General features: G+C 41.7%; 2 protein-coding genes across 5 annotated transcripts in view; one reads left to right on the top strand and one right to left on the bottom strand.

The window, feature by feature from the left end:
- Window positions 1-8,197, top strand: part of NPNT (nephronectin) — a 48,626-nt gene extending 40,429 nt beyond the window's left edge. For all 4 annotated transcript variants that reach the window (XM_042049704.1, XM_042049703.1, XM_042049701.1 and 1 more), the window contains 4 exons: window positions 489-584; window positions 960-1,058; window positions 4,495-4,751; window positions 6,282-8,197. In XM_042049704.1, the coding sequence (XP_041905638.1) occupies window positions 489-584; window positions 960-1,058; window positions 4,495-4,751; window positions 6,282-6,377 (548 nt within the window). In that variant the 3' untranslated portion in view covers window positions 6,378-8,197. The remainder of the gene's footprint in view (window positions 1-488; window positions 585-959; window positions 1,059-4,494; window positions 4,752-6,281) is intronic.
- Window positions 8,198-18,824: 10,627 nt separating this feature from the next.
- The window catches only part of TBCK (TBC1 domain containing kinase), a 112,828-nt gene continuing 104,140 nt past the window's right edge, over window positions 18,825-27,512 (bottom strand). Inside the window, exon 26 of the mRNA XM_042049700.1 lies at window positions 18,825-18,894. Coding sequence (XP_041905634.1) covers window positions 18,853-18,894 — 42 coding nt within the window. The 3' untranslated portion in view covers window positions 18,825-18,852. The remainder of the gene's footprint in view (window positions 18,895-27,512) is intronic.

Raw genomic sequence — 27,512 nt, forward strand, 5'->3', positions numbered from 1 at the left:
GTTTGGGGAGCTCTGATCCTTTGCAGATAGATGGATGTACCTTCAGCTGTAGTTCAAAGGTTAAGTGCACGTGGGGCCTCTTCCAAATACTGCTGCCTCCTGTCGAGGTTCTCCTAAAAACGTCGGTGGAAGGGTTGAGTGAGGACTTTCATGTGGCTTTGTTTAATTGAGAAACCACTGTCTCTGAAAACACATTTGGAGAGCAATAGTGTGCTTCAAGGATAAAGCTTTCCCCCTGGTTAAAAAGGAGCTTTCATTCAGAGGGCCTTTAGGAGATTTGGAATTACCTTTTATAGTGCTTAGGTAAATGTTGCAACACAAATCATAAATCATGTAGGCATAAAGTTTATGAGTCTTTGTGTCAAATATAATTAAATGTATTGAAATCTCCAGGAAAAGCACAATGCCCAGAGCTGCTCTGCTGGTTTTTGTTAAAGATAAAGCTAGTTAGTGACCTACTTCCTTATCTCATTCATTTTTTCTCACAGTTCCACGCCAGCCTGGAGTGAGCAATAATCTGTTTGAAATACTTGAAATTGAAAGAGGGATTACAGCTGATGAATTTGAAGCAAATGATGACCCAGGTAAAGACCATGTCTCCTATGCAGGACCTAGGGTTTATGATTATTTTGAGATTTCTTGGGGGTTTAAACATTTTTCAGGGCTCCTACATCTTAAGCACCTCTTTTAAACTGCTTTATAAAACCATCCCCTTGCCTATGAAAACCTTTCTGCTTTTATATCTTAAAAAAATTAGCACAAAAATAGTGTGCATTGTTAATAAATACAAGGGTCCTTTTTATTGTTTTAGTATTTTTGCAGGTTCTTTTCCTAGGGCTCCTTCTTCTACATTTAATTTTCACACTTACTTGCTAGTGTCAGCGACATGGGAAATTGAAAACCAAACCAATCTGAATCATTTCTGGGTTTTTTTGTGACCTCCTGCTCTGTTCTGCCAGGTGTGCTGGTGCACAGCTGTAATTTTGATAGTGGACTGTGCGGATGGATCAAGGGCAAAGACGATGACTTGCACTGGGAACCAGTGAGAGATGCATCAGGTAAGTGATCTGTGTAGAGTCACATCCTGCAGTTGAAGAATCACCCAGGCTTGAGGTTGATGACAGTTTGTGCTTCAGGACAAATTACACAGCTGCTGTTCCCTTTAGTTCTGGGATATATTTCACACCTACACCTCTTCTGTGTATAAAAAGCAAAATTGAGGATTCCCAATGTGAAAGAGCAATTGAAAATTTACACTTTTACCATGGCTGGCATCTTTAAAATAGGAATGTCTCTGAAGAAGTAGTAAATATAGTCAGCAAAAGTTTGCCTTAAAAGAATCTGGGGGAAAAAAGTGGACTAGAGAACAGCTTTTATTTATGGTGAAACAAAGCTTATTTTTCAAACAACCATGTAAACATAATTAGTTCCCTATCACTAGCAAAATTATAGAAAGTATTGGACATAGTCTTTGTTTTGCTGCCGGATATAATGTTCTAGTTTAACCTCGCAGATTGCTATAGGTTGGAGTAGAATTCAATAAAATCAATCTGTATATAGGAAAAAAGTAACTGGAAGTAAAATGTTCAAACACAGAAGCTTCTGAAAATGGGATTTTTTGGGATGGTAAAAAGTGACACTACACCAAACATTAGAGGGGAGTGTGTAGTAGCTGCTTGCAGCACAGGAGACTGGCATCAGCATTGGTGGTCAGCAGCAGCCCTGCCCTCTGGCCCACCTCTGCTGTCCCAGGAAGTGGGATGTATTTTGTATATTGATTTTGGTGTGGCACAGAGAGGTTGCTGTCCTTTCCTGCCTACCCTTCCCCCAGCAGTGCCTGCCCAGCAGTGCTGGGGATTAGACACACATCCCTGGCTCCCCGTAATGATGGGATTACTTCATCCCCAAGGAGCAGCCTTTGAAGTGCACAAAGCTCACATTATGTGAGGGATGGCAGCCTTCGGAAGGAAGCGCGCTCTCAGGCGGGACAATGGTACAGGTTAAGATGAGGGAGGGCGAGGGCATTTTCCTCGTGCACTACCCTGTCACATCTGTCTGGCCTTATGCTGCCACTGCTGGCACAGTCATTTGCCAGCGCAGCAGGTGACCTGGCACCTTTTCCAGGCTGTTTGGAAGTGCTGTCTTCACTGGCTGGGCAGGGCTTGCCCCACACAGGCTGCTCTAGTACTTCAGGAGCTCTTTGTGACACTTGAAAAGCCTTGGGAATGAGTGGGAGAGCAGAGCTCCTTCCTCCTGCAGATGAGAAAACAGGCAGCTGTCTCCTGCTTGCAGAGAGGCACCTAAAAAAAGAAAATATTACATGTAATTCATACCTTTTTTGAAACAGCAGATGTAAAAATCCATTTTTTCTAGGTCACTCAAAGCATATTCATTATCTGTACTCAAAAATTGTTGTTAATGCATACTAAGTTCCAGAACTATGATTTTTAACTGGCTCTTTTTTGTCAGACTTTTCCCCTGCATTGCTTCCCAGTAGTCAGGGTCAAGCTCAGCTATTTATTTCCTCTGTATGTTCTGCTGCTGTTGACATAACCTGTTAAAACTAGTCCCTTGAAGTCACCCACCCACTCCCTCCTGTCTGGAATACCTTGTTGCAAGGATTTATTTTCACAGCTTGTTCCTGACTGTTTGCTTTCACCTTGCAAAGTTTGCTATTTTTTGGTTTATCAGAATCTGCATTTTGAAAGGTGCTGTGCTGAAGCATTATAAACTTATCTTGCATGCAGAAAATGCTGATTTGAGGGGACCTTTTCCTCCAGGGGCTTGCCTACAGATATATTTGCTTTGTGCTTACCTAAATCTGTTTCCTGTTGATTGGATTCAGCCACAGTAACTATCTGAAAACGATGCACTTAATAAGTCAGTACTTTCATAGTGGTATAATTGTATCTTCAGCAAACAGGTACAGTTATTTAAACAGTATTGTGCTTATTTTAGCAATTAGTGACCTTGCTGCAAAAGCAATGCATTAAAAAAAAAAGAAAACTCCCTGAGAAGATACCCACCAAAAGGCTTTAACAGATCCTTGGGCAAATGGATCCCCCTTCATGGCTAAATGCTGATCTAGGGGCCCAGACAGCAGCATGCTACTTTGCTTTGTTAAGTCTCATGGAGAGCAAAGAGCTTACAAACTTATGTAGAAGTAGTGAATTGGAGACAAGGTTGTCTTTCCTTCTAAGTGTGTGACAAGCCCTGGTACATTGTCATTAAATCTTACAGCTTTTGAGGGAAATCATTGTGACTTTCAAAGAGAAGCTTTCCAAAAACAATGCTCTGGTTGAGAAGTAGCAGGGAGATAATTAAAAAATATTTTTCTATCCTATTTAACCGTGTATGTCAACAATATTACAAACCCCCAATATTTCTGCATCTTCAGTTTTAACTGAGGAGACTAAAAATGCCACCTTTCTTAATGAATTTAAGGTAAAAGTGGAATTTTTTTATTTTAAAAAACCTCCTAAAATCTGATTTCATAAAGAAAAAATATTCTTAAATTCAGTGTAAGATAAGTTTTTTGGGGTTTTTTTGAACCTTTTTCCCTTTGGTCATTTCAGATTTTAAAGGTTTTACCCACCTTGCAAAAGTTTTCATTAAAAGTACAAACAGCACATACAGGTCTGGATTTTCTCCAAGATGTGAAATCTCGTTTAGTGTAGTTCTGAGTGTCAGTATGAAAGGTGCCTTTTTTCTTTCTAGGTTGTATGGATGTTGCCATTCCCGAAATCCTCAGCTTCTCATGTTCTAAGTGTTTTCTGGAAGGCACCTTTACTTCATACATGATAAGAGCTAATAATAGGGTTTTGAATTGAGTATGTATGTTCACTGCCAACTTCCTACTGTTAGGCTTCAGGGTTAACAGCCATGTGGAAATCATTACTGCTGCTTGCTTTATCTATCTAATCCAGATTAAGAGTTTAAATTACGGTTAAATAAAAGAGGCTGTCGGGGTTGCAAATGGGTATGCATTGAGACTTAACCTGTTAACACAGTTCCCAAAGGAAAGGAAAGGGACAGAGCCATAGCTCAATTACATGATAGCATTTATTCTGGTCTTCTCCTTTATCTGTCCAACAGCAAAACATTGCAGCTTGAAAGGTGCGTAAATTTGCACAGTGGCTTTAATATCACTGTGGGTTTAAAATCATGCAGTCACCAAGAGGTTGTCAGAAATTACAGAATACATGAGGTTTCAGTTTTTGAGAGGTATTGTTTGCTTTGTCAAAAAGAAATTAGATGGGCAACACCTAACCTGGTATTAATGTATAGAGAAGAGCAGCACTGTAGATCTTACCCTGTAGGAGGCAGATGCACCAGTTTTGTTTATATATGCCTTATTTAACACTCACTGAACCTTGTGGACCCCTTTATTATTTTTTTAATAAATTTTCATGCATTTGGTCCTGCAACCTAGTAGCATTAAGAAAAACCAAACAAAACCTAACTGCTAAAAACTAACTGCTTTTTCCACTGCAGGGGGACAGTATCTTACCATCTCCGATCCCAAGGGCAAAGAAGGAAGAGTAGCACATCTTATCCTGCCCTTGGGTCACATGGCTCAGGCTGGAGACTTGTGCCTGTCCTTTAGGCATAAAGTGCCTGGGCTGCATTCTGGTGCCCTCCAAGTCTTTGTGAGGAAAAATGGTGCTCATGGCCCAGCTGTCTGGGGAAGAAATGGTGGCCACGGCTGGAGACAGACACACATAACTTTACGGGGACTGGGCATCAGGAGTGTAAGTACTGATGCTCATGTTGCTTTTTGGGTTTTTGCATGGAAAGCTGAAGACAGTTAAATGGTGCAGCACCGCAGTGTTCATCTTCTGGGTTCAGTTTCAGTCTGTTTTACTACTTTAATCTCTGCCAATGGAATCACAATACAGATGAGTCATTGTGCCTTTTTTCCCAATTAGTTTTATGCACAAAAAAGAGAAAGAAATCCCAGCTACAGCAATAGACTCAGGCTACTGTGTCATTTCCTGAGCTACCTGGTACAGCCTATTTTAAGGGAATCATCACACAGGAAAGAACAGCCTTGTGGACAGAGGCATACTCTATAGAGATTTCAAAAAAAACCTGTATCAAGAGTGAGTCCTCATGAATAATGCTTTGAATAATACAGTGCCATGAAATAGGAATAATCATCCCCTGTGGATTAGTAACTGGCTCAACCAGGGCAAAGATACTGAAAATAAATAATTTTTGGTAAGGTAGGGAGATTACACGTGCAGTCAGTTGTGGTTTTATGCCCTTTAGCATCCGTGCAGCTGATCAGGCCAAGGAGGTGAATGATGACCTAAAAATACCTACAACACAGAGTGGTTTAATGCAATCAAAAGAAGCTGCCCGAAGTGCCATGGAGAATCTTTTAACACTTGGAAATCTTAGAAACATTGTGTGATTAACTGGTATCAAAAGCTCAGTGTTGTTCTTCAACCTCTGAAGGTAGTTTCTATTTCAGATCTGAAGAAGTGGCTTGGGTACTTCAGGGCCTGTTTTACTCTGACTTAAATATCAGGTACTCTGCTGTGAAAACACATCAATGTTCATGGTGAGATCAGGCTACAAGACACACACAGTATCTATTTCTAAAACAATTATTAAGGCTGTAGGTACTGCAGATAATTTTCTGGAAACTTTACCTCAGGAACAGTAGCAAAGACACCTGCCTTTGTTAGCTGTAAATGAATGTCAGTCTGAGAAGGTGGACATTTGTAACAGGTGAACAATATATTTGCTATATTCTTGCCCGGCCCCCCCCCCCAATTTATCACTTCGGGCAGTCCTTGTGTCTGTCTCAGTAAGTGTTGAATCACTCATGTCTTGCTGGTAGACAAGATCTCAGACATGACCAGCAAAAAGTTCCTTTTCTCACAGTTCCCGTGCCTCTCCTGACCCCCTGGCAGTAGCTGTCAGCATGACCTGCCATCCATTGGACCACAGACAGGAGCTGCCTCATGGCACACTTGAGTTTGGGATCTTTTGCAGCCAGCATGGGCAGCCAGGACTGCTGACCTGAACCACTGTGACACTTATCCAAAGATTGGGGAGCAAAGGAAGACTCCTAAGTAAGCAGGGAAGAAATGTGGATGTTTTAGTTTCTAGCTAATTAAAACCCAAAAGCAACCAAACAGTAGTGATTTTGGAGGGGCCTACTGGAAACCTGAGGAGAATCCAGAATCCTTCATCACACTTTTTAATGAATTATCTCTGTGTAAATTTTTTTTTTTTATCCTCCACTTAAATTGTTCTATTTCTCTTCCTAGATAATTTTCAGAGGTGAGAAAGGGAAAGGAAGAACCGGAGATACTGGACTAGATGATGTGGTCTTGAGGAGAGGACGCTGTTCTGAAGAGCATTAGCCAAGACACTGGACCAGCAATCATCTCCTCTTGCCCTTCTCATGCAATTCTGCCAAACTTTGAAACAGAACTGCATGGAAAAGAAGAAAAAAGTGGGAGAGCAACAACTTCTTAGTGGTCTGCTAAGTGCAATCTCATGGAAATTTCACTTAAATACATGGAGAGCACCTCCCAGGATTGAGAAAATCCAAGCTCCGGCTGGTTCTTTCTATTAATCCTTACCCCTAAATCATATTTTGTATGTAATAACTTTTTCCCCTGTTAGGGCTGGTGAGTGCTCACAGAAAGAGCACTTGTGAAAAAGGGAGAATTGATCACAAATGGTGGCAAAAGAAAGCTCCATCTCAAAGCTTCAGTGTTAACTGATAGTCATTATCTTCCCTTAGTGCTACTCTTTCATTGATTAATTTGTGAGTCACATTGGATTAGTGAAAGCCTGGACCTGAACTTTGGCTTACTGCCACTGACCTTTGGAAGAAAGGTTTGTCATATATGAAATAGCATTTATTTTGCTGTTGCATCTGTATTAACCAAAACCAGTTATAGAGAGTAGGCATTGCATCCTGTAATATTGCTTGTGCTCTGTTCTGTGTATATGTGTATGGTTAACATATTTATGTTTTTAGTATTTACAGACTGTAGTTGCAGGGTAATTGGCAGCTGTACTTTCTTTTTGTACGAGACAGGCATTCAGCATCTTCTTCAATGCTGCTGGTCATGCCAAGTTACCAAAGTCAGTTAATGGTGCTCACTGAAAAATGCTGGTGCCATTTTTCGTGTTGTAATGTCCTGAAGGCAAAAGACCAAGCACTTCCCTGCTGTAAACTGGCCTCTGAAAATGCTGTACAAGTTTGCATCGAGCTCACAAGCACGCCCTAAAGGGCTCTCAGTCCTGCAAGAAGCTCCTGGTTCAGCTGAAGACTGAGCAGCCAGGAAAAGATGAACTCGGATCTTGTAAGGCTGAGCCTGTTGACACTGCCAGGAATGATCCCTTCCCACAGGTGCCACAAGTCTCCGCATAAGGGAAAAGGGCAGCTGCATTAACACTGTACAAACAATTCAGACCGTGAAATGCCTCGAGTGATCTTTGCCAAATGTCCATACTCCACCCAACCTTCTGTATAGAATAAGCATTTTATTCTTTAGAACTAGAACAACTATTAGGTCTAGTGGGAACTAAGGATTTGTCAAAACTTTGGACTAATTTTATAGCTATGTATCATGCATGTGCTGTGCAGTTTCCCAGGGAATTCTTCTGTTTGGTGTGGAATTTTTTAAGTGGGCTATCACCACTGCTAGCAATTCTAAAATTGATAAAGTAACTATAACATGTTAAGAAAATGACAAAAGATTGGTAAAATGTTGTTAGTGGTGCAGCCTTAAAGCTTCAAAATACATGTGTAGAAGATCTCAGTACAGTGTAAAATAAATGTCAGCTGCATAGCATGTTCAGTCTTGTACAAAGCTCACAGACACAGAATTGCAAGACCAGTAGAGGTCATATTCCAAATCCCAGTTTCTGACAAAGTACCAGTCTGAGAATACTTTTCCCATTTGTCCCCTAGGACGAAACAGCGTGTGTAGAGCAGACGTGTATGTGACCAAGCAGAGTCTCCTGCAAAACTGTATCAGCAAACATTTTGAAAAGGAAAAAAGCAACACATTTGTAAACATTAAATTTTAAACTATTTTGCTTCAAATATGATTATGATCTTTTTTTCTTATGTTACTTTGTGATGTGTCAGAAATATCTGTGAATAGTTGAAAACCTTGTCCTTATTTTAAAGTAATCAGTAAAAGAGACTGTTACTTGCTACTAATTGGGCATCTTGTTGTCATTTCTAGATTGAGAGTCTCATTTTCATTGCAGTGAAATGAAACAAAAGATGACAATCCCAGAGTGAAATAGCTCTTACTACCAGATTTAAAAATCAAAATACATTTCACTATCATATGAAGAGAGCACTGTACCTATTTTTCAGAAGGAAGAATGACAACTTTCAACCTAACTTTAAGAGAAGTATCACAGGTAATTTAAGAGCTTCTGCAATATAAAATGGACATTTTACAAGAAAGAGCAGCTACCATAGTTCCTCACTTTGATTCAACCTGCACAAACTGCTGTTAGATGCCAAGGAACATAAGATGAACACATTTTAGTCTGGTTCATCATATTACTACACCTTTCTGAGTTTAAGATTCCCTGGTTAGAGGAGAAACCTGTGCAAGACTGTCAAGAGCTTTTTGGCCATTTTTACAAGCAGTCCCTAGAACTCAGAATCTGAATTAATTCAGAAGGTAGACAGAAATAAGTACTCAGGTGACGGGGAGGATTCAGGTTTCTGTTTTATCAGTGCATTTCATTGCTACAGTCAAACATGGACTTGTAAAGCCTTGTGACAGCTGCAGTCTCAGCAGACACCAAGGCAGTGTTTTTGAGCTCTGGGGGAGCTGCTGTGGCTCTAAGTCACTCACCTCCACACCTGGCTGCGCTGTGACTGTGCTGCCTTCTCTCCATCTTTTGAATAGACAAGGTGAGGTCACTCAGGGGTTCTGTTGTGAGGATCCTTCTCCAGCTCTTTCTGTACAGGCTCTTTTCAGGCAGCTCCCTCCGGCCACACACCTCAGCCAGGACTGCTCTTTCCAGATGAACCTCAAAAAAGGGATGAAAATACGGCCTGAGGTCTTCCTATGAAGTAGATTATAGTTTGGGTTTAGTAAGTAGGTAGTAGAAATTCCTGCTTAGATACTTAAGCAAGCAGAAGAAATTACACTAACTTAACATGAAAATATTTATCAAATGTTTAACCTCTTGCCAGTTTATAATTGAATGTCTTTTCATAGAAATGTTCAACTCTTTTCCCCAAAGAGATTGAAAATAAGATTCTTCATAAATGACAGTTACTGGGACCAGTGGCAGTGTGCACTTATGCATTTGCTGACATCAAAATCAGCACAAGGGAACAGACCAAGACAAGATTTTTGGATTCAGATTCAATTTTATACAGTCCCCTCACCTCTCATCAGATCCATGTCACTAAATCAGTAGTGAGTGCTTTTAGTGAAGCTCATTCATTCTGGAGAACAGCTGCTCTCGGTTCCCTTCAGTAAATTATCTGAGACTTGGAGGTCAAAACTTTGGTTTTACTGCAGTTGGAGATGACAATAGCCACGCTAATAAGACTCAGTCATGAGAAGACAACCCTGAACAGAAGAACATTTATGACAGCAGCCTCCATCATCCTGCTCTGTTCTGCTGGAGAAAAGCTGCCACAGTAGCAGCTCTCTCCAACCCATGGCCCAATGGTCTCTATATGCACCCCAATAGAAGTTATTTCTCCTTGCAAATGAGACACAGTAGTTACCAGAAAAGATAGCTTGATCCAAAGTCTCTTGATTTTAGCAATGCATTGTGACACTCACCTTGAGACCTGTTCACTCTGCCTTTAAAAATTTGCAACAAGAAACTACAGCTGCCTTTAAAATTTTAATTGTGAATGTTACACATACAGAGTTATTAATTAGCAAGTAAGGTCCAATTAAATGCGATGCACATTTTTGGTTGTATAGATCTATCTCTCAGTGTTTTATGACTTCAGATTTTCCACATCAATTAAAAACAAGAAAAGAATTTGAGCAATGCCTTGGTGTAAACCTGCAAGAAAGAATTTTAGAAAGAAATGCAAAACATTTTAGTGGTAGGCTTCAGAAGTGATTTGAAAGATCACTGCATTAACTTTCAAAGCTTGAGGAGATTCCCTTCTCAGACCTCACCTACTGCATCAAACAGACCTAGAGATACATGAGGAAATGCATTTGGAATCTCTGTAATGCTCCATTTGTTTAAAATGCCAACAGACCAAAGACCATCAGGAACCACAAAGACAAGTCTTCAGCAGTACAGACTGTGAAGCACCTCTAGATTTCAGAAACCATCTCCATGTAAGTTTTCAGGATTGCAAGTCCAAAATGAATCAAATCATGTTCTAGTAGCTCTGCTCTTACCAATTCTGCTTGTGCACTGTTCCTTTGCTTTGAAACAAACCGTCCTTTAGACAGTGTTTTTTACACTGGTTGCTTTGGGCCAAGATGGACTATTATTGGAAAAAAAACCAAACCAAACACATGGGTTATTTTTTATTTATCTTTCTTCTTAAAGTTGAAAAAACATCTTGGGTAACATTACTGAAATCAGGATAGTCAGATCAGGATTGATCCCGTTCACATCACTGGATGTGAATGCCTACTGGACTGATCACCTTAGGTTGCCTTTTTTCTCCTAAGAAATGTTTAATTTAATGGCAGAGAGCCAGACAGGACATCATGCTTACACGTGCTTGATACATGTCAAAGGCATAGGTTTATTCCTCAGTTTCTCAATAACATGTCAAACAGCAGAGCAAGTTAGATCTGAACTTTCTGGATAGAACCAGAAACAATTCCTGGCTTTCCATCACGATTTTTCCTCAGTTTGCTTAAGAGATGTTAAGAATCAACCAATGTTTTCTTTAAGAAATACGTAAGCTCACTCTGTATGTATGGTCAGATTTTTGCCACTCTGCTGTTTCCCTGCAATCCAACTATTAAAGATCTCCCCAAGGCTCCACTTCGGTCGAACCACTGCAGGTGTCTCAAAAATCACATGGAAAAGGGCCATCTCTACAGCATCTCTGTGCTCTGTGTGCCAGGGAACATTTGCATGATGGCTTTACAGAGTGTGTGCACATGATTATTGTGCACGACAGGCTGAGGCCTGTATTCAGTGTTTGAGCAAGGAAGCCAAGATCCATCTGGCACACAGGATAAGGATGCTCCTCTCTGTGACACAGCCAAATCCTGCTTTCCTCTCACCACGAGTTACTACAGCACTTCTCCCACGATTTTTTTAACTTAATACTTTGACTTTTTACCTTCTCTTCAGGCCAGGAATAGTCCTCTGTCACAGTTTTCTCCCAGGTTTTATCTTGTTATGCATTTCAACAGCCCATGTTCTCATTTCAGACTCTTACCCTGAATACTCTTGTTATATTCATTTTGAGTTTGGCAAACACCTGGAAAGACAAAGTACAGTGTGTACTCAGAGAATTATTTTACTGCATTTGTATACAACACCAGTGCTAAAATTTGAGATTGACACTCTCAAGGAATTTCAAGAAGACATCATCATTGTTTTGATACCACAGTGCCCCAGCAGAAACGGGACCACATCACCTCTACCCTTGCCTGTTGCCCTGCCCCCATTTTAGATCAAAAACTTGGAGAAATGGACTCAGCAGATTTTTTCCCCCTATCAGAACAGTGCAGGACAGAATTCCCTTACATGTGAAGCAGGATTACTGTGGCATGCATACACTCCTGTTCAGTACCAGTGTCTTTGAACTGCAAAGAACAGAAAAAAAAGCCTTGCAATGAAAACTGGCTTTGATCTCACAGCCCTGGGTTCAAGTCTAGCACAAAAGCAAGAGCTCCTCATCTGGGAGCTCATGCAATTGTGCCACATCAGCTGGTGATGACACCACCAGAATCCTCAGCAAAGACCATCCTCACATCCAGCACAATGTAAATAGAGAACTAAACCCAAATAAGTACTGAGCAGTGCCAGTTATACTTTAAATTAGGAAAATAACTGTGAGACTGTCTAAGGCAAGAAATTTGATTAACAGGTTTCAGAGATGTGTCCAAGAGAGAGACACTTTGACTTCCGTCCCTCTGATGTTGAGTTGGCTCAAAGAATGTTGTCATCTTACCTCAGTTTCCTGGAACAGTTGGAGGACCAAAGTTGGAGCTCTTCAAAGTTTCCCTGTCCCAACGCCGAGTATTCTCTCTCAAATATGCACGATTCATGCATGTCTAGGGGATTCCTTTAGCCATTTGTATCTTGGAGTGAATACACAGGGTTTGAAGCCACTGGAACTGCTCACTAATAATAAAGTCCACAACTCTATGGTGCACATCAATTTGCATAGGAGCCAGGAATCCTTATTGCATAGTTAAAGGGTCGTTAAACTGTGAGCAATTCAGTCACTCTCTTTTCCTGTGCCACTGGTTCTATCCTGATTTTAAAGATATTATAGTTGGGTGAACTCTGTTACTAAAGGTTGCCTCTTAGAACTGAGTGATGTTTCGTTACTCACAAGGTACACCAGGCAGTTTTGTGGGGTGTTAGGAGACCTCAGCATTCTAGCAGCTCATCTCTGTATTAGCAAACAGCCCTGGCACACTCACTACAAAATTCACTGTGAACTGCTCTGCCAGCTTTTATTGGAGTAATTTGCTTGCCAAATAAAGATACGTGACTGGGACTTGAAAAAAAATATTGCAGTAATATGAAAAATAGGCAGAGAAAATACCTGGTACATCAAGGAATGTCTTCGTCACCATGTGGCCAGCCCACAGCATCTCACACAAGTTCTTTATAACCCTGTTCTTCATCTTTTATTCAGCCATCCCCTCCCAGGGTACCACTTAGTGCAAAGAGTGTGTTTGGGATTGCAGCAAACACCAATGATGACTACCCCTCTCTGGCTGGCTGTGACCAGGTGGTCCGTAAAGCGTGGAACTCTCTTCATGTTTCTCCCAGGTTTTGCCAGAGGTATCAGCTGGGATACTAAGAAGACATTGGGCAAATCCAAACTTTCATGTGCCCTAATGAAGATAAGGACCTTTTCCTTCCCTGATGTGGAAGTCTGCTTCCTCCCTAAAGAGAGACCCTCACTAGAGGAGACCCATTCCGTAACCACCCTCTGCACTTGCTGCTCTGACTGAAATCCTGTGTTCTGCCACTGGGTCCGAGTCTGCAGGTAACAAACCACACAAACTCCCCAAATAGGGCAATATCCTGAGCATGCAGCAGACAGATTGGAGCTATGACACTTTAAGAAGCAGCTACGCATGAAACTACAGGAGGCACAAATGGGGCATGCAAGAAATCCTGCAACTGCACTCAGCAGTACACAAGTGCAAAAGAACTGGGCTCCATTTCTGGCCTGAACTGACAATGACTTGTGAGTTTTCCAACAGCCAGTCTGCCTGGAACAGCCTAGGAATACAGCATCTCCAAACCACACTGCCAACAGCAGAGGCTGCCAACAGCAACTACAAGGTAATCCTGCAGCACGCAAAATATTGTGTGAGAGGGATTTTCAAACCTTGCTATTTAAAATATCCTTGGAATGATGGCTCTGTCCTGACACTCAATACAGACAACCCCTGCTTCATGTTTCAGTGGCAACAACTCCCTTTGGGGAAGAGAAACATCTTGCACTCATAAGGGAAATGCACAGAGCTGCAGCAGAACAGGCACAGGCTGCTCCAATGGTCTCAAGCCTTGCCCACCAGCCTTTCAGGTGAGGGGTCAGGCTGTTTGTGAGCTCCCTGAACACATTCAAGGGGCGAGTAGAAATTTTCTCTGTGCGCCTCTCCACACCCATATTACTTTCTTACTGCTGTAAGAAAGGTGAGTAAACTCACCAATGTGACAGATAAGAAAGGAGAGCAAACGCTTACATCGTGCACCCAGAGTAGGTAAGTGCCATTCACTTGAACTCACAAATTCTCCTGCCACACACTGTTGTCTTGACACACAGCCACAGAGACCCAGGTCAACCAGCCTAACCTGCAACAGCAGCTGGTTCAAAGCAGTAACACAGTTAAAAGCTTCCATTATCCAGCATTATCAAAGGGGAGAAGCTTTATTAACAGGTCTTTGACTTCCAGAAGCCTGGACCTTTTTCACTTGGCCCCTTTCCACCACCACAGTCAGGCAAGACACTATGGACCCAGCTGCCACTGCCTTCTGGGGTGCAAGATTGGGCCAGTCATTCATACCATACAAAATGCTGTGCTTCAGATTAAAATGCTGCTCAAAGAAATGCATCTGACATTCTCTCCTGAAGAAACTGCTGGACAGGGCATCTTGAAGCTAAGAAACCCAAAACACGTTACAAAGGAATTTGGGCAGCTGTGAGACAAGCAACTGCATCAGGCACTGATGAATTCACCATGCTCCCTGAGCTATTTGTATGTGATTTATCTCAGTTTCTAATTAATTTTTAACAGGCCCCTGTCCCTTGCCAAGCATTTGGCAAACTCACTGCATGTGCTCCAGAAACAAACATCTAAGCAGCAGTTCAAAGAGGATGCTGTAAATGGAGTTTTTACTCAAAGTAAGAAGCATTGCTTAAAATCCTATTTCTCCTGTATCTGAAAATGAACAAACTCTTTTGCCCACATCAAAGAATTGAAATGCAACTTCCCTGCCTTCTCCATCACATTTTAATGTGAACCACAGCTGCTTTTCTTCCTACCTAGGTACAAGGTGTCATTTCTATCTCGTATGCAGACCTCTCTAAGGGCTCCAGAGTAGATCCTTCAATTAAACAAAGCTATCAACATTCAAAGTCTTTTACAGGGTGTGTTTGCACCAACACAAACCAGGGCAGCATGAGGACAAGACAAAGGGAGAGCTCTTGCAGCCTCACATTTCAGGACACTACTATTTTGCTGCAGGTCGTCCAGTCTAGCCCACAGTGACATCAACCTGTCAAAAGCTCTCCAGAGCCCCCAGCAATTGGATAAACACTACATTTGAAATACTGGAACTCTCACCTGTAAAATGCAAACCCTCAAGATGCCTCCTCTAGTTCCAGTCATTTGAATCCTTTGGGCTGGTGGAGAGGTGGTGCTGCTCGCTACCAGCCCCGGCTGAGGGCTCTGACTCCAGGCAGGACCCAATCCTGCCACTACTGCCCTGGCTTCAGTGCAGGCTGGGGCCCCCAAGTGTGAACAGATTCAAACCAAATCTCTACAAATCAGACTGGAAGAATTCCCACTTGCCTCTGAGCCTTCTGAGTTGGGCAGTCCAAGAAGCACAACCACCTGAATTTACACAGCCCATCAGGCCTGCACTACCCACACCACAGTGCCAGGGCAGCCCAGGAGCTGGGATGCTGAGGGTACACTGGACTGACAGCAGGTGAGTGGGCACTGGTGTTACTCCTAAGCATGACCAAGTCTTTGATTAAGCAGCAAGCAGCCAAGGCTGTGAACTCAGAGGTGGAGTGTTTCTTTATCTTGCCCAAGGCAAGTGTGTGTATGTGTCCTTTGGAGTTGCATGTGCTCACCACAGCACACCATGTGGGGGTACAGCTCCCCATCTTCTGTACCTCTCACCCCCCTTCCTCCTCCTCATCCTCACAAAGCTTTCAGAGTTTCTCCAAATGCATTTCACCCTCCAGTTTGTTCCAAGAGCCCAACTTCTTTCTCTCTGTCTTCCAGCTCTCTGTTGCTGCTGCGATCTTGTGCTTTTCATGAAAAACAGGCTATCAAAGCCTTTCTCCTCAGCTGCATACTTCTAAGTTTAGGCCTCCCCATCTACCAGGAGCATTCAAGTGAGGTATCAAGCACTGCACCTGGCAGCGTTTTCCAGATCCTGCCTGAACAATAATAAAGTTTCTTTGCCTCAGGACTTGCTGAACCCAAACACTGTTTTCTCTGGCACGAGAGGCCAATTTACTCCTGGAGATAAATATTAAACAAACAGGAATTTTTTGACTTTAGGAACTAAGAAGCTAGAACATTTTCCTGCAGCCACAGTCACACCCCTTTGTGCTTGTAACACTGAGCTATTTTTAAAAATTCATTCCTGTGGTATTTTCCTAATAGCCATAAAGCAGCAGGCATTCTCTATAACACAATTTGCTATTATTACTCCTTCTATGCCTTCTATGACCTTCCAAATTCAGATAGATTAGCCAGCTGTCAAAAGGAAAAAAAATTATTCTCTTTGTAGCCTTTCCTCTATTGCTTGTTTTCCCCAGGCAGCGGCTCAGATCTGGCAGGAAACCAACTTAGTTCCTGCCCTAAGACTCCATCATATTTTGGAAAAGACCATGTCCTGAATGTTGCAACTTGGGGCTTCTGCATGCTAAAAAAAGCAAATAAAAACTTGTATCTTTTGCCAGTGCTTCAACAAACAAAAATAGTGAACCAACCCCAAGTGAAGAATTGTTGCCCATCCATACACTCTGAATACCCTAAAAAAATTAGATTAGTATTTGAAATTTGCCAAGGGGCACCAACATCAGCCATTTAACAATGATTTCAACAATCATACTGTTTTCTCCATCCAGGAGATGACAGGTAAAATGAGTTTGTGACCTAGCTAGTAATTTTTTAAAAAGCAGAGTCCATAGCAAATGATGATACAAGCCCATATCAGCATGAGGACCTCTTGTTAAAATAGCAGGCAGAGACACAGAGCACTTAGCTGTTCTCTCTCCTCTGTATTTGTTCTCTGATATAAAATACAAAACATTTTTTCTAAGTCCGTGCAAATATAAACAAAGATTAAAATTAGGACAAATATCTCCTTCTCCTGATTTCATCGTCTGAACCCTCAATTAAGCTCCTCAGTAAACATCTATTTTCTATTCATACCCACAATTTATTTCTGCTTGCCCGTGGTCCGTGCTGAGGAAGAGCATTCCCATGCAATCAACCTTTCACTCCCAGCTCTTGACCTCATTTCTTTTCCATCCTTTTACACGTTCCAGCCTTCTGACCATCTCCTAATGGTGAAATCAGCTTTTTGCTGCCTGAAGCAAGAGAAAAATGCAGTGGCAACATACCCTTAATGAAGAATGGATTGCCTCTTGCCATGTTCTCTACGTGCCAGAGCAAGTCTGTAGCCATGTGTCACCCTTGCCCCAACCTGCTCTGTTGCTGCTGCCCTCAGCAATGTTTGTGAGGCCACAAGATGTGGCAAGTTCTGGAGGAACCCCTCATGGCTCTGGTTTGCATCTCGTCACACTCCCCCTGCTCCTGCCAACACACCCTTAGACAAAAGCCTCTTTCAAGCCAAAACCCAACTTACTGACACACAATGAGTCCAGCAACTGCTAATGGCAGATTTTGAAATTTAAAAATTTTCCCCTGCATGTCAATGCTCTTTTTCTTCTACCTCAGTATCTCCACCTCTGTCTTAGGGAGGTGATGAGCACAAGATACTGCAAGATACTTGCAGGTCAGAGCTTCACCTGTCAGTACAGCCCACCCATGTCACCTTCCTCCTGGAGCTCACACTGCAGAGACAGCACCACTAAGCCAAGTGTTACTGCTCTGCTAGGAAAGTACAGTCACATCAACTCAGATCACAGCAAATTTTTAGATCAAACTGTGCTGGTTTTCATCATCTGATATTCTGGCCTATGAATTCCATCATCATTCATTTAGTCAGAAATTATATTCAATTCTCATGTACATCAGGATCAAAAAATTTACTTTGTTCCTTCCATGTCAAAGTTAAGTTAAAAAAAAAAGCTGGTGGGTTTCAGAGCTTCCTAAAGCCAAATGCTAATAATTGCTGGATTAGAAAACAGCAAACAAAAAGTTATCAACAACTTCTACCTAATTTCAGAGAGCAAACAGAATAAGGACTTCAAAAAAAAGAGCCAAATTCCACTAGAAAAAAAAGTACGCATTTTTTCCTTCTAATCAATAGTTCTTGCAATAATTCCAGTGATTTATCTACATTTCTAGACTCTTTATTTGTTCTCACAGACACTGGAAATTAAAAAATAAAATCAACTTTCAACTCCTCTGAACAAGCTACAATGAAGTGCAATGGATAAGAAGTTGAACATGCCTCTAGCAGGCAGCCAATTCCAACACTACACATTTATTTATATAGGAGGAACAACACATATTTTTTATATACATATGAAAAAATATATACCCATTTATGCATCCAGGTAGCACATGTAAGAAGGGTCACTGGAGAAATATTGCCAAGGCTGGTCAGTGCTGGAAAACAGGACCTCCCAAACCCCTCCCTGGGGCTTTCTGGAGCAGCAGGCACCACCTAAGGAGGAAAGACCTCCCCTAGTGCCAGGTTTTCCCCATTTCACAGATGCAAATCCTCAGCAGTTTGTCAGGCTCTGCTTGTTATAACAAAAGCCTTCAGTGTCCTGACATTTAAAAAGGGTTCAAAGAAACATAACATGAGCTAGTTAAAAATACCATGTGGAGTGTGTACACACACCCACCCTGCACTCAGCCAAAAATCATGGAAAGCAAAGATTGTATGGCCTAATAACACGTCCTACCTATCCCCCCTCTCCTGCAGAGCTCCTCCAAAGGAGTATCTACTCTGTTGCCCTGCCTGGTGTGCTTTGAAAGCCCCAATGACCCCTTCTTCTCAGCAGGCAAAGAGCCTGTGCACACCCAGGCTGTGCCTGGCACAACAGGGCAGAGCCTGGCACCTCCAGGGGTACCTGATGTAAACAGATGATGGAGGGATCACGCTGCAGTACTTTTCCTGACCTTCAGCCAGAAAGTTTGTTTTACCTAGTTTGAAGCTCCTCCTCTTGGAGACCACCCAAAATGTCTTTGTACAGTTCAGGTTGTGTCTTAATCACGTGGCCAAACTTAAACCCTGCGGCTCTTTTGATCTCTCATGGTTAATCAAACTTCTCGGTCACTTTGCCACTGTTGATGCTGCTCTCAGATGCAGGGACTGCTACAGAGAGAAGAAAAAATTATCAAGAAATAAATGACAAATGACATCCACATAATGCAGATAAACCACCACCACCAGTATTCTGTCTCTTTGCTGGGAAAATTCTACATGTCCCAGGTTTCCACTACACAGGGTCGTTTTATATTAAAAAAATAATGTAAATTAAAAAAATAATGTAAACTATATCGCCAACCCTACTGTATAAAATAACAGAAGGTTACAGACTATGCAATGAGTAGCCAGGCAACCAGACTTCCTGCATGACAGTTCTGGGAAATTGTGATACTGTGCCAGAGCCTGACAGCAGCCCTGGGTTACTGCCTCCGAGCAATGCATCCAGGCTGCTCTTCCTACCATGCAATTCATCACTGTTCTGCTGCTCACATCAGCATGCTCTGAATGCCCAGTGTCAAGCTTTGGGTCAGGGTGCATTTCACGCCACCTTTGCGCTGATGCAAAAGTGATGCCACAAAGTGGCAGGAAAGAAGGCGTTGGGCTCTCAGACTAGGAAACATTGAAAGAATTGATGGAGAAAATCCCATGCCACTGTAAGAGAAAGATTGTTTTTGGAAAGTCAGTAGTGCCCAAATAGTTTATGCTACAATAGTTAATTAATATTTTTATACTGTGCCACTGTGATCCATGAGAGATCTTACACTAGATGCTGTATGAAGAAGGAGTTTTTTCAGGGGAATCACACCTGTTATGCCATTTGCTTTGACAGATAAAAGCCCCAAAACAGTCTTCTCATCTCTTCTTTAGGGTACTTTTTATGTGGAAAGATTATTTTCAATAAAAAATATACTTGACTCTTGCAATACCCTCCTGACTGGTACAGTGCCATCATCCAGAAGAAACCTCTCTCAGATTAATTCAGCATAGCCTGCTAACAGCACTTAAAGATCTTTTTGTTCAGCATTATAAAATTGTTTGTCTCCTGAATATAAGAGTTTCACTTCAGGCCCTGCCAAGGTCAATATGCAAGATAAATACTCTCCCCCATCATGGCCTAGTGGGAGGTCTCTTAAGCACCTCAGGTGTTGCAGGTTTGTCATATAATCCCTGGGGAAACATGAGATCCAATGTTTCACAAGCTAAATTATGTCAGATTTCAGAATGCAAGCAAGATTTTACTTCAACTACTCTGTTCTAACCCTCTCTGATACAGAAAAGAAGGGATCCTCTCTTAATCTGGGGTACTTTGACTCACAGCAGTAGAAAAAAGAAATCAATATTTCTTATAGGAATTGCTGCAAGAAGAGATTTAGCTGACCAAGAGTTGTCACACCAACCTCCTCCATGAAAAGTTAAGTGCCTGGAACTGAGGAGGAGGGGGATTGGGAACGGTGAGTGGGCGAGAAACACCATCATTCACTCACCCCTAAAGCAGAAAGAGATCAATTTTATCCATTTTAAGACTTCTCTCCCTCAGAGTATCTTCCTTAAAAATCACTTTCCCCCCCCTTAAAAATTGATGTATCTTTAATAGCAATAATGTCAATACTTATTTTTGTTCTTGTTTTGCCAGTGAAAGTCTGTGCCACTTTGAATAATCTTTTCTCCAAATGAACCCATAAGTTTAGCTTTCATTGTGTTTGGCCCGGAATGAATATGTGCCCCGATAAAGTGCAATGACATTCGCTGAAATCTAACTACATTTCATTTGGCAAAAGTATAATTCAGAGGTCTACATATTCCTCAAAACATCTTGGGTATTCAATTAAGTTCATAATGAAATAGGAGTCATTCATAGGAATAATCTGTTAGCCTAAATCAGGAACTTTATACCTGAGGACACACACTAACACATTCATGAAAAGATGATGTGAGTTTATCTTGGTTGGACTCTATCTGTACAGTTTGTGTCAATCTGCAGCATTTCACTGTCAGTACAGCTACTGCTGTCTGCACTACCAAGCTAGAACAGACTAATTAAGTCTAGTTAACTCTGAGTCCTGACCCCAATGTGTCCAACAAACCTCCAGACAGCTAAGGAAAAACTTGCCCTTTTTAATTTTCAGCAACAGTATGAGCTATTGAGACTTGTCAGAGATGCTGCCATCTAAATATGCTTCACAAACTTCTGAGTTTTGACTGCTTCACTGTATTTCCTGAATGCATTGTGCCTGCAATTTTCCTCCTCTGAATCACACAACTCATCCATGTCAAAATAAATTTATCACCTATTAATTTCCATTCTTCTGCTCAGACAGTTATTTCACACCTCCAGCAGACAAGGGCACTGCAATGGCAGGGCATCAGGCTGGTAACCTAGGAAGTTACACCATTCCCTCCCTCTTCAGTATATGCACTTGGCAGTCTTCTGAATAGATTTCTGGCAAAAGATAAACCAGATACATTTTTTCAGTTTTAAGAGAGCTCTTCCCTGAGTTCATAGACCTGGTGTCCACTTTGACTCTTTCAGTTTAAAGAAAGATGCAGTTTTTCTTGTTCTGCTGTAATTGATGAAGGCTCTTTCCTAAAAAACATTTCATGGGGAAGTTAAACCCTACACAGAAAACATTTCACAAATGATGAAAAGTTGTCACCTTTGACAATTCCATTTTCAAGAGAAAAGAACAAACCAGAAAACAACAGACCCGAAAATAAGCATGCTTTAAAGGACTGAGAGGCAATTCTTAAAGGAAACTGAATCCATGTATCTGACACAGCAGTGATACAGCTGGATAGAGCTCCACTTCTTGACCATCCATGTCAAAGATTAAAAAATAAAACAAGTCAAGATACTTTCTAGTGTGGAGTAACCCAATCTCTCACAGAAAAGCTCTCAACTTGATTAAACTACTCCATCCTGTCTTTCAGTCAAATTAAACTCAGTTTTGCTTTCCCATAATTCTACTCTATGGTGCCTCCTTGCTACCAGCAGAGTGGGTGTGTTTTTCCACAAGAAAGTACTGGCAGAAGTGCAAAGGAAGTGTACTTATCATCATGCTCTCACCCTAATGACCAACTAAAACAAAAGCTGAGCAAACCAGTTGTTTTCATGTTTGGTAAATCAGGTGGCCAGCACCAGCTCTCTCCCACCCCAACCTCATTTGAAACTGATGCCACTCGTCAGCAGCAGCACAGCTGCTCCCTGAGTGCTGCTCTGTCAGCACAGCACCGCAGTCTCTCATTAGGACAATGTTAATTTAATTAAGAATATTTTAACATGGACAAAAGGCAATTAAAAAGCCTGTCAGTCATTGTATACAGTTTCCCAACTTCTGTTCTTTGAATATATGAGCTCATCACAAACCTGCCACCGATACACCATGCTATCAGTCAGGCCATCAATCCTCTTTATGACACAGTGTCTGTAGCACACAATGAACACCCTCTCCACCTCATACATTTACTCAGCTCAGTGGCAGAGTTTCATCCCCAAGCTACTTTAAAAAGGTGGTTGCTTTTTGAAATTGCCTTACACTGTTCTCAGATTACAAAAAGAACCCTGTCCAACAGACTTCAGACGTGGTTCTTTTTAAAAAATACACCTACAGGATTCCTTCTGCAGCCTGAAAAGGGAACAGAGCTAACACCTTGGACACCTGGTGAACACAAGTACAATCTTCCTCCCATAAGTTCAGGTTAACAGCAGTTAGCATTGTTACATGAACAGCTGTGCCTGCGGGAAGGTGCTCCAGGGGGACCACTGGTCTAGAGGATACCTGTTTGCAGTACCAGCACATGGACATCTGAGAACTGAAACAGCCCTCGAGTCTGCCAGGCTAAACACCACACTGAAGCCAGCAATCTGCAACAATATTGCTCTTTAGTGCCCAGTCTAGTAAAGTCTCACACTCAGCTCTGCCAAAATCATGCTATCAAATGCCAGGTTGTCATATCCCACTGATTTGCACTGGAATACACTCCCTGAAACACATCCAAGAAATGCCACAAAAGCATGCACCTAGAAGTGGCAAAAATAATAACCCCAGAAAACAAAAAAGGGAGGTAACAATAGGAGAATTCATTGGAGGAACAGCAGCATAACAGAGCAATGACAGAAAATCAAGCCCTAGTAGGGTAGAGAAGTCATGCAGAGCAAACATGACTTCTGTCATTGTATTAAGGATCTGGAAAGACAGACAAATCAAGCACTGGAGCACATAGTCAAGTTTTCTCTTACAGTTCAGTATGAAAGTTTCCAGCCAAAACAATGATATTTGCTATAAGCTTCAGTGTCTTGCCTCAGTGTTCATTTGGGGGCAGATCAGATGCAAAGTTTTCTTTCTAAGTGACGGTTTCTTACTCACCATGAATCCTAATAAGAGACACAGGGTATGAGACACACCCAGAAAATACCCAGTCTGGATTGCTTCCATTTACTTTTCTTCTTCTGTGTCCAAATTGATATTGCTGCTCTTGACAGATGCTTTTAACAAGAGGAGTGCCCAGCTTGGTCCACAGCTAAAAATGCATTATGATCTTTGCTGATGGTTGGATTTACTCCACTGTTCAGGCAGCTGTCTAAACTACTACTCTAAGTATGATATTCAGCTTGCTGCATTAATGTCGGATTTCCTGTGTGCAGCTTTAACTGGAAGGAAATTGGCCTGATCACAGGCTGAGTGAGAACAACATTTATACCCTTGGAGGTGGTATAAAGAGGAAAGAAAAAATAACTGGCTGGCATGAAACAGAATCTGTGTCACAGGAGAAAAATGGACACTTGCATCCTTCAGGATTCTAGTTGGCACCTTTCCTTTCAGCTCCAAACTGAATGTTTGCCATTGGAAGACACAGAAGTCTTGCTCTGTAGTTGTATACAAATCCCAAAGACATTAAGGGAAACAGCAGGATATAAAAGCTGGCTAAAACCAAAAACCCTGGGCATGAAAAACCAACACAATCAACATCAGTGTTACTTCTGGTAAATGACAATTGACATAGCTGAGAGTTGAAAAAGGGGGGCAAAGAAAACCAAGGAGAGAATCTGCTACATTCTAGAAACTGCTCATTTCTCAGGATACCCTTATGTCATGAGTGTGCCACAGGACACTTGTCACATTAAACAACTGCCCACAAGACACAGATGTATATCTGATAATCTTTCCTTTGGCATGAAATGTTCTGCATGTCATGCTCTGAACGCCTTCCCAGAATGTGAGCTCTTGGTTCACTAATGAGACGTGTCCCTCATTTACGCATGACTGGGCCTTAGACTTCCCGAAGAGGCCAGACCTACCTGAGGGGCTCTGCAAAGCAAACACCAGCTTCAGGAAAGGCAGTAAACACGAGAATACCTCTTAAACAAATAATTACACAAGCGCAATACTGGGAGAACGGATACATTCCAGACTCGCACTAGTTGAGAGTTTCTGGATAACAAATTAGTTCAGCAACACTTGACATTAATCCCTTTGTTCTCTGTACATATTAAATTGCTCCCATGTTGTCTGTGGTTAACAGATAGAATATGGGGAGCTGTCTTTTACCTGGAAGTACTCTGAATAATAAAGAAAGAGTACAGTTTCTATTCTTTTTTTAATGGTAAAAACCCCTTCCATGCTGGCAGTACATTCTAAATGCCTACACAAACATTTTATTTGACTTTGCAGGTCTCCCAGGTTTCCATAGCCCTTCTTCCCCTCTGAATGGGTCTGAAGTTAAAACTCTTCCAGTGATACCTGACTGTAACTCCCACCTGCACTGCCAATATTCTCCAGCCCTACTGATATTTGAAGAAACCCACTTGGAGACTGAAGACTCTGGATTTTTTGATTAAGCTACAGTAAAATATTCCTTTTAATTAAACATAATTTTTGTATAATTAATCCCCACAGAAAGCATTAATTTACCTTGCTATCTCAGATTTCCCCAGAGAAAAACTTTACAGTTCAAATGATCCCTCCATGTATCATCATAAATTATTGTTCCTCAGTAATGCAGCCTGCAAGTCCAAAGAGCTTCCCACACGCTGGTTCTGTCAAAACAGAATATATATGCCACATACAGCACACACATGAATTCCAGCCTTCAGCAAAACAAATCCTGCCACAAGATGCTCCAATGTGAGCCAATCTGTCAGCATCACCAAGACTCTCTCCTTCACAGCTCTGGTGTTTCACATATGTCAGCAACCCAGGAACCATCAGTATGAGCCAACTCAACAACAATCTGGTGACTAGGCAATCTAGTTTCCCAGACTTGCCCTCTTTGGAGAACTGTTCCTTGAAGTTTTTACCTATTAAAATGAAGGCTGTTTTCCATTTTCATTAAAACTGCAGGATTTTTCTTGGTGTACTTAGAGATGTGCAGTGCAGTGTGCACAGGGATGTTTATTTGAGCACCAGCTCTGTTAATTTGCCTTGGAAGAGGGAAGAAGTACTCCACCATGACAGCAACTTGGGGATTCATTTCATGCAGCACCAACAGCTCTCATGTGCCCTCCCAGTTCTGCTGCTGTGTTGGGAATAGTTGTACCAGAGAGGGAGCAATGTTTCCCCAGCAGCTCCTCTCCATGAGGTCAACTGGACAGACACCTCCATATGTCTGGGGGGAAGGGGGGGATTGATAAATATAAATGAATTTTAGTCTATGCTAAAATACTTTTGGTTTTGCCTCCTGACTGAGACGTGAGTTCTGAATAGCCCCCTAATATCTTCCCACAAAATAAGTCTAGTCTGTATTATAGGGCACAGGGGCATACTGAAATAACTTTTCCCTGTAGCCATTTGAGCTTCAAAAAACTCACAGAAATTGCTGTCAATTTAGCCAGCATTTACTCTTACTATCTGCCATTTGTACAGGTGAGAGCAGCATTTCTGACAGGACGGATTTTCCCTCTCTCAAGTTGTTCTTTGATTTCAGAGAAATTGCCATTTATAATTAATTGTTATGTCATTAGGTTTGGAAGCATTCTCTTTAAAAAAACTCCTTAGTTTTCCACTTGGAATAACAGATGGCACAACTATTCAGCCTCTAAAAACATCACCTCCTGCTTCCAGGAGGATACATGTACCAGGGAAATGAGGCAGGGGAAGTAGGCAGGCAGAGACAGCCTGTGTTCACACACAAGATAAGAACCAGGAGCGTGCAGGACAGGCCTAAGAAGGAACCAGGGTTAGAGACTGAGCACTTGCTGAATGAGTTTGACTGAGCAATGGACAAATTTGAGTAGAATATCTGCTCTCCTCAGTGTCTGTTTTCTGCACGCTCCTTTGTTTTCACTGACATGAGCTGTGCAAACTTTTAACCACCTTGATGACAACAATGAACATCAACTTCCTTAGTATGTCACTTTTAAAAGCTACAATAAATAATAGCTTTTGGTCCAAAACCTGTTTTCCTTCTAAATATTCCAAAAATATGCTTGGATAATTGTTACTTCTTGACTGCAAGCAAGAACAATCCTATAGTGGATGCACTTATGTATGAGAAATCCCATGGTTTCTCAAGCTCCATGAAGAACATTAAAAAAACACCCAGAAAATCCCCCAAAACCCAGGCACTCAAATAGCTGGTAAAAAAAATAGAAGAGGGAGGGGAAAAAACCACTTTTGAAGTGTATTATGTACATGTGCACTCAGAGACAAAACCTACCTACAGTATGATCCTTCTAGAATTTAACTTACAGTTTTGGAGAGTTTGATATGACCAAAGGTTACAAGCCTTTCTTGCAGCCAGACTTGCCTGCCTCTTCTGTGAAGCTCCCACTGAACTAGACTGGAGCGGGGGGAGGATGATTACTTACTGTTTTGTACTCCAGGCAGGCTTTCAGCATCAGCCAAAAAGTAATCAGCAATTACAAATTGTACTATGTGACAAAGACCACGGTGAGCACTGGTTGAGCATTCTGGCTGCACACCGTCTCCTCGGCAAGAGTTAATGAGACAATTTTTCTCCTTGGAAGCTACATCCCTTCTAAATCTGAGTAAAGGCAGCCTTTACACAAGCAGTACCTCCCCTAGAGCAGGTCCCTGAAACAAAACATTACCTAATTGTAGACTGCAGCTCCACCACTACAGCCAAGAAAGGCTCCTCCGACCTCTGTGAGCAACTGCTCACAAAAGGGATGTGCTACTTGAACAGAAGTTCCAGGACTGGTGTGTGTACTCTCAGGGCTGTTTACGTCCCTTCAACGTCTTTGGTGGGTGGCCTCAGTTTTGGTTTTGATTGTTTATACCCCCTCCTCTTTCCCTCAAAGTACCATCATTATTATTCTTCTAACAGCTATTCCTTAGTGTGATTAAGGCTCTCTGGATATAGGAGGTATTTTTAATTTTGGCTTAATAAAACAAAACAACGTAGCGGAAATCCCTCAGGTCTTTGAGTGAATTCAGGCAAAGCTTAAGTTTTGACCATCCCTGCTAATTGTTTCTAGCCAGCTCAGAATAAAGCATTTAAGGAACTTCAGCCTACGTCTAACTCAAAGCTAGGAGTCATGACATTATCTTCAACCTGAGGGCGCCTCTGATCATCTTTGTGTCTTGCTGAATCACTAAAACAGTGAGGAAAGCAATCTTCATGCCTGCTAATATTTGAACTTCTTAAGGTTTCTTATTAAAAAGCACTCCCCTGAAAATGAAATCTGAAACAGGGTCAGCAGAGACTTTATGAGGATTTTATAGTCAGTCTAAGATTTCACAAGGAAAACAGGTACAGGAGATTTT

The sequence above is a fragment of the Corvus kubaryi genome, unplaced genomic scaffold (assembly GCF_017639235.1).
Source record: "Corvus kubaryi isolate FWS band 111438036 unplaced genomic scaffold, C.kubaryi_AGA036_p1.0 71, whole genome shotgun sequence".
NCBI classification, from domain to species: Eukaryota; Metazoa; Chordata; class Aves; order Passeriformes; family Corvidae; genus Corvus; species Corvus kubaryi.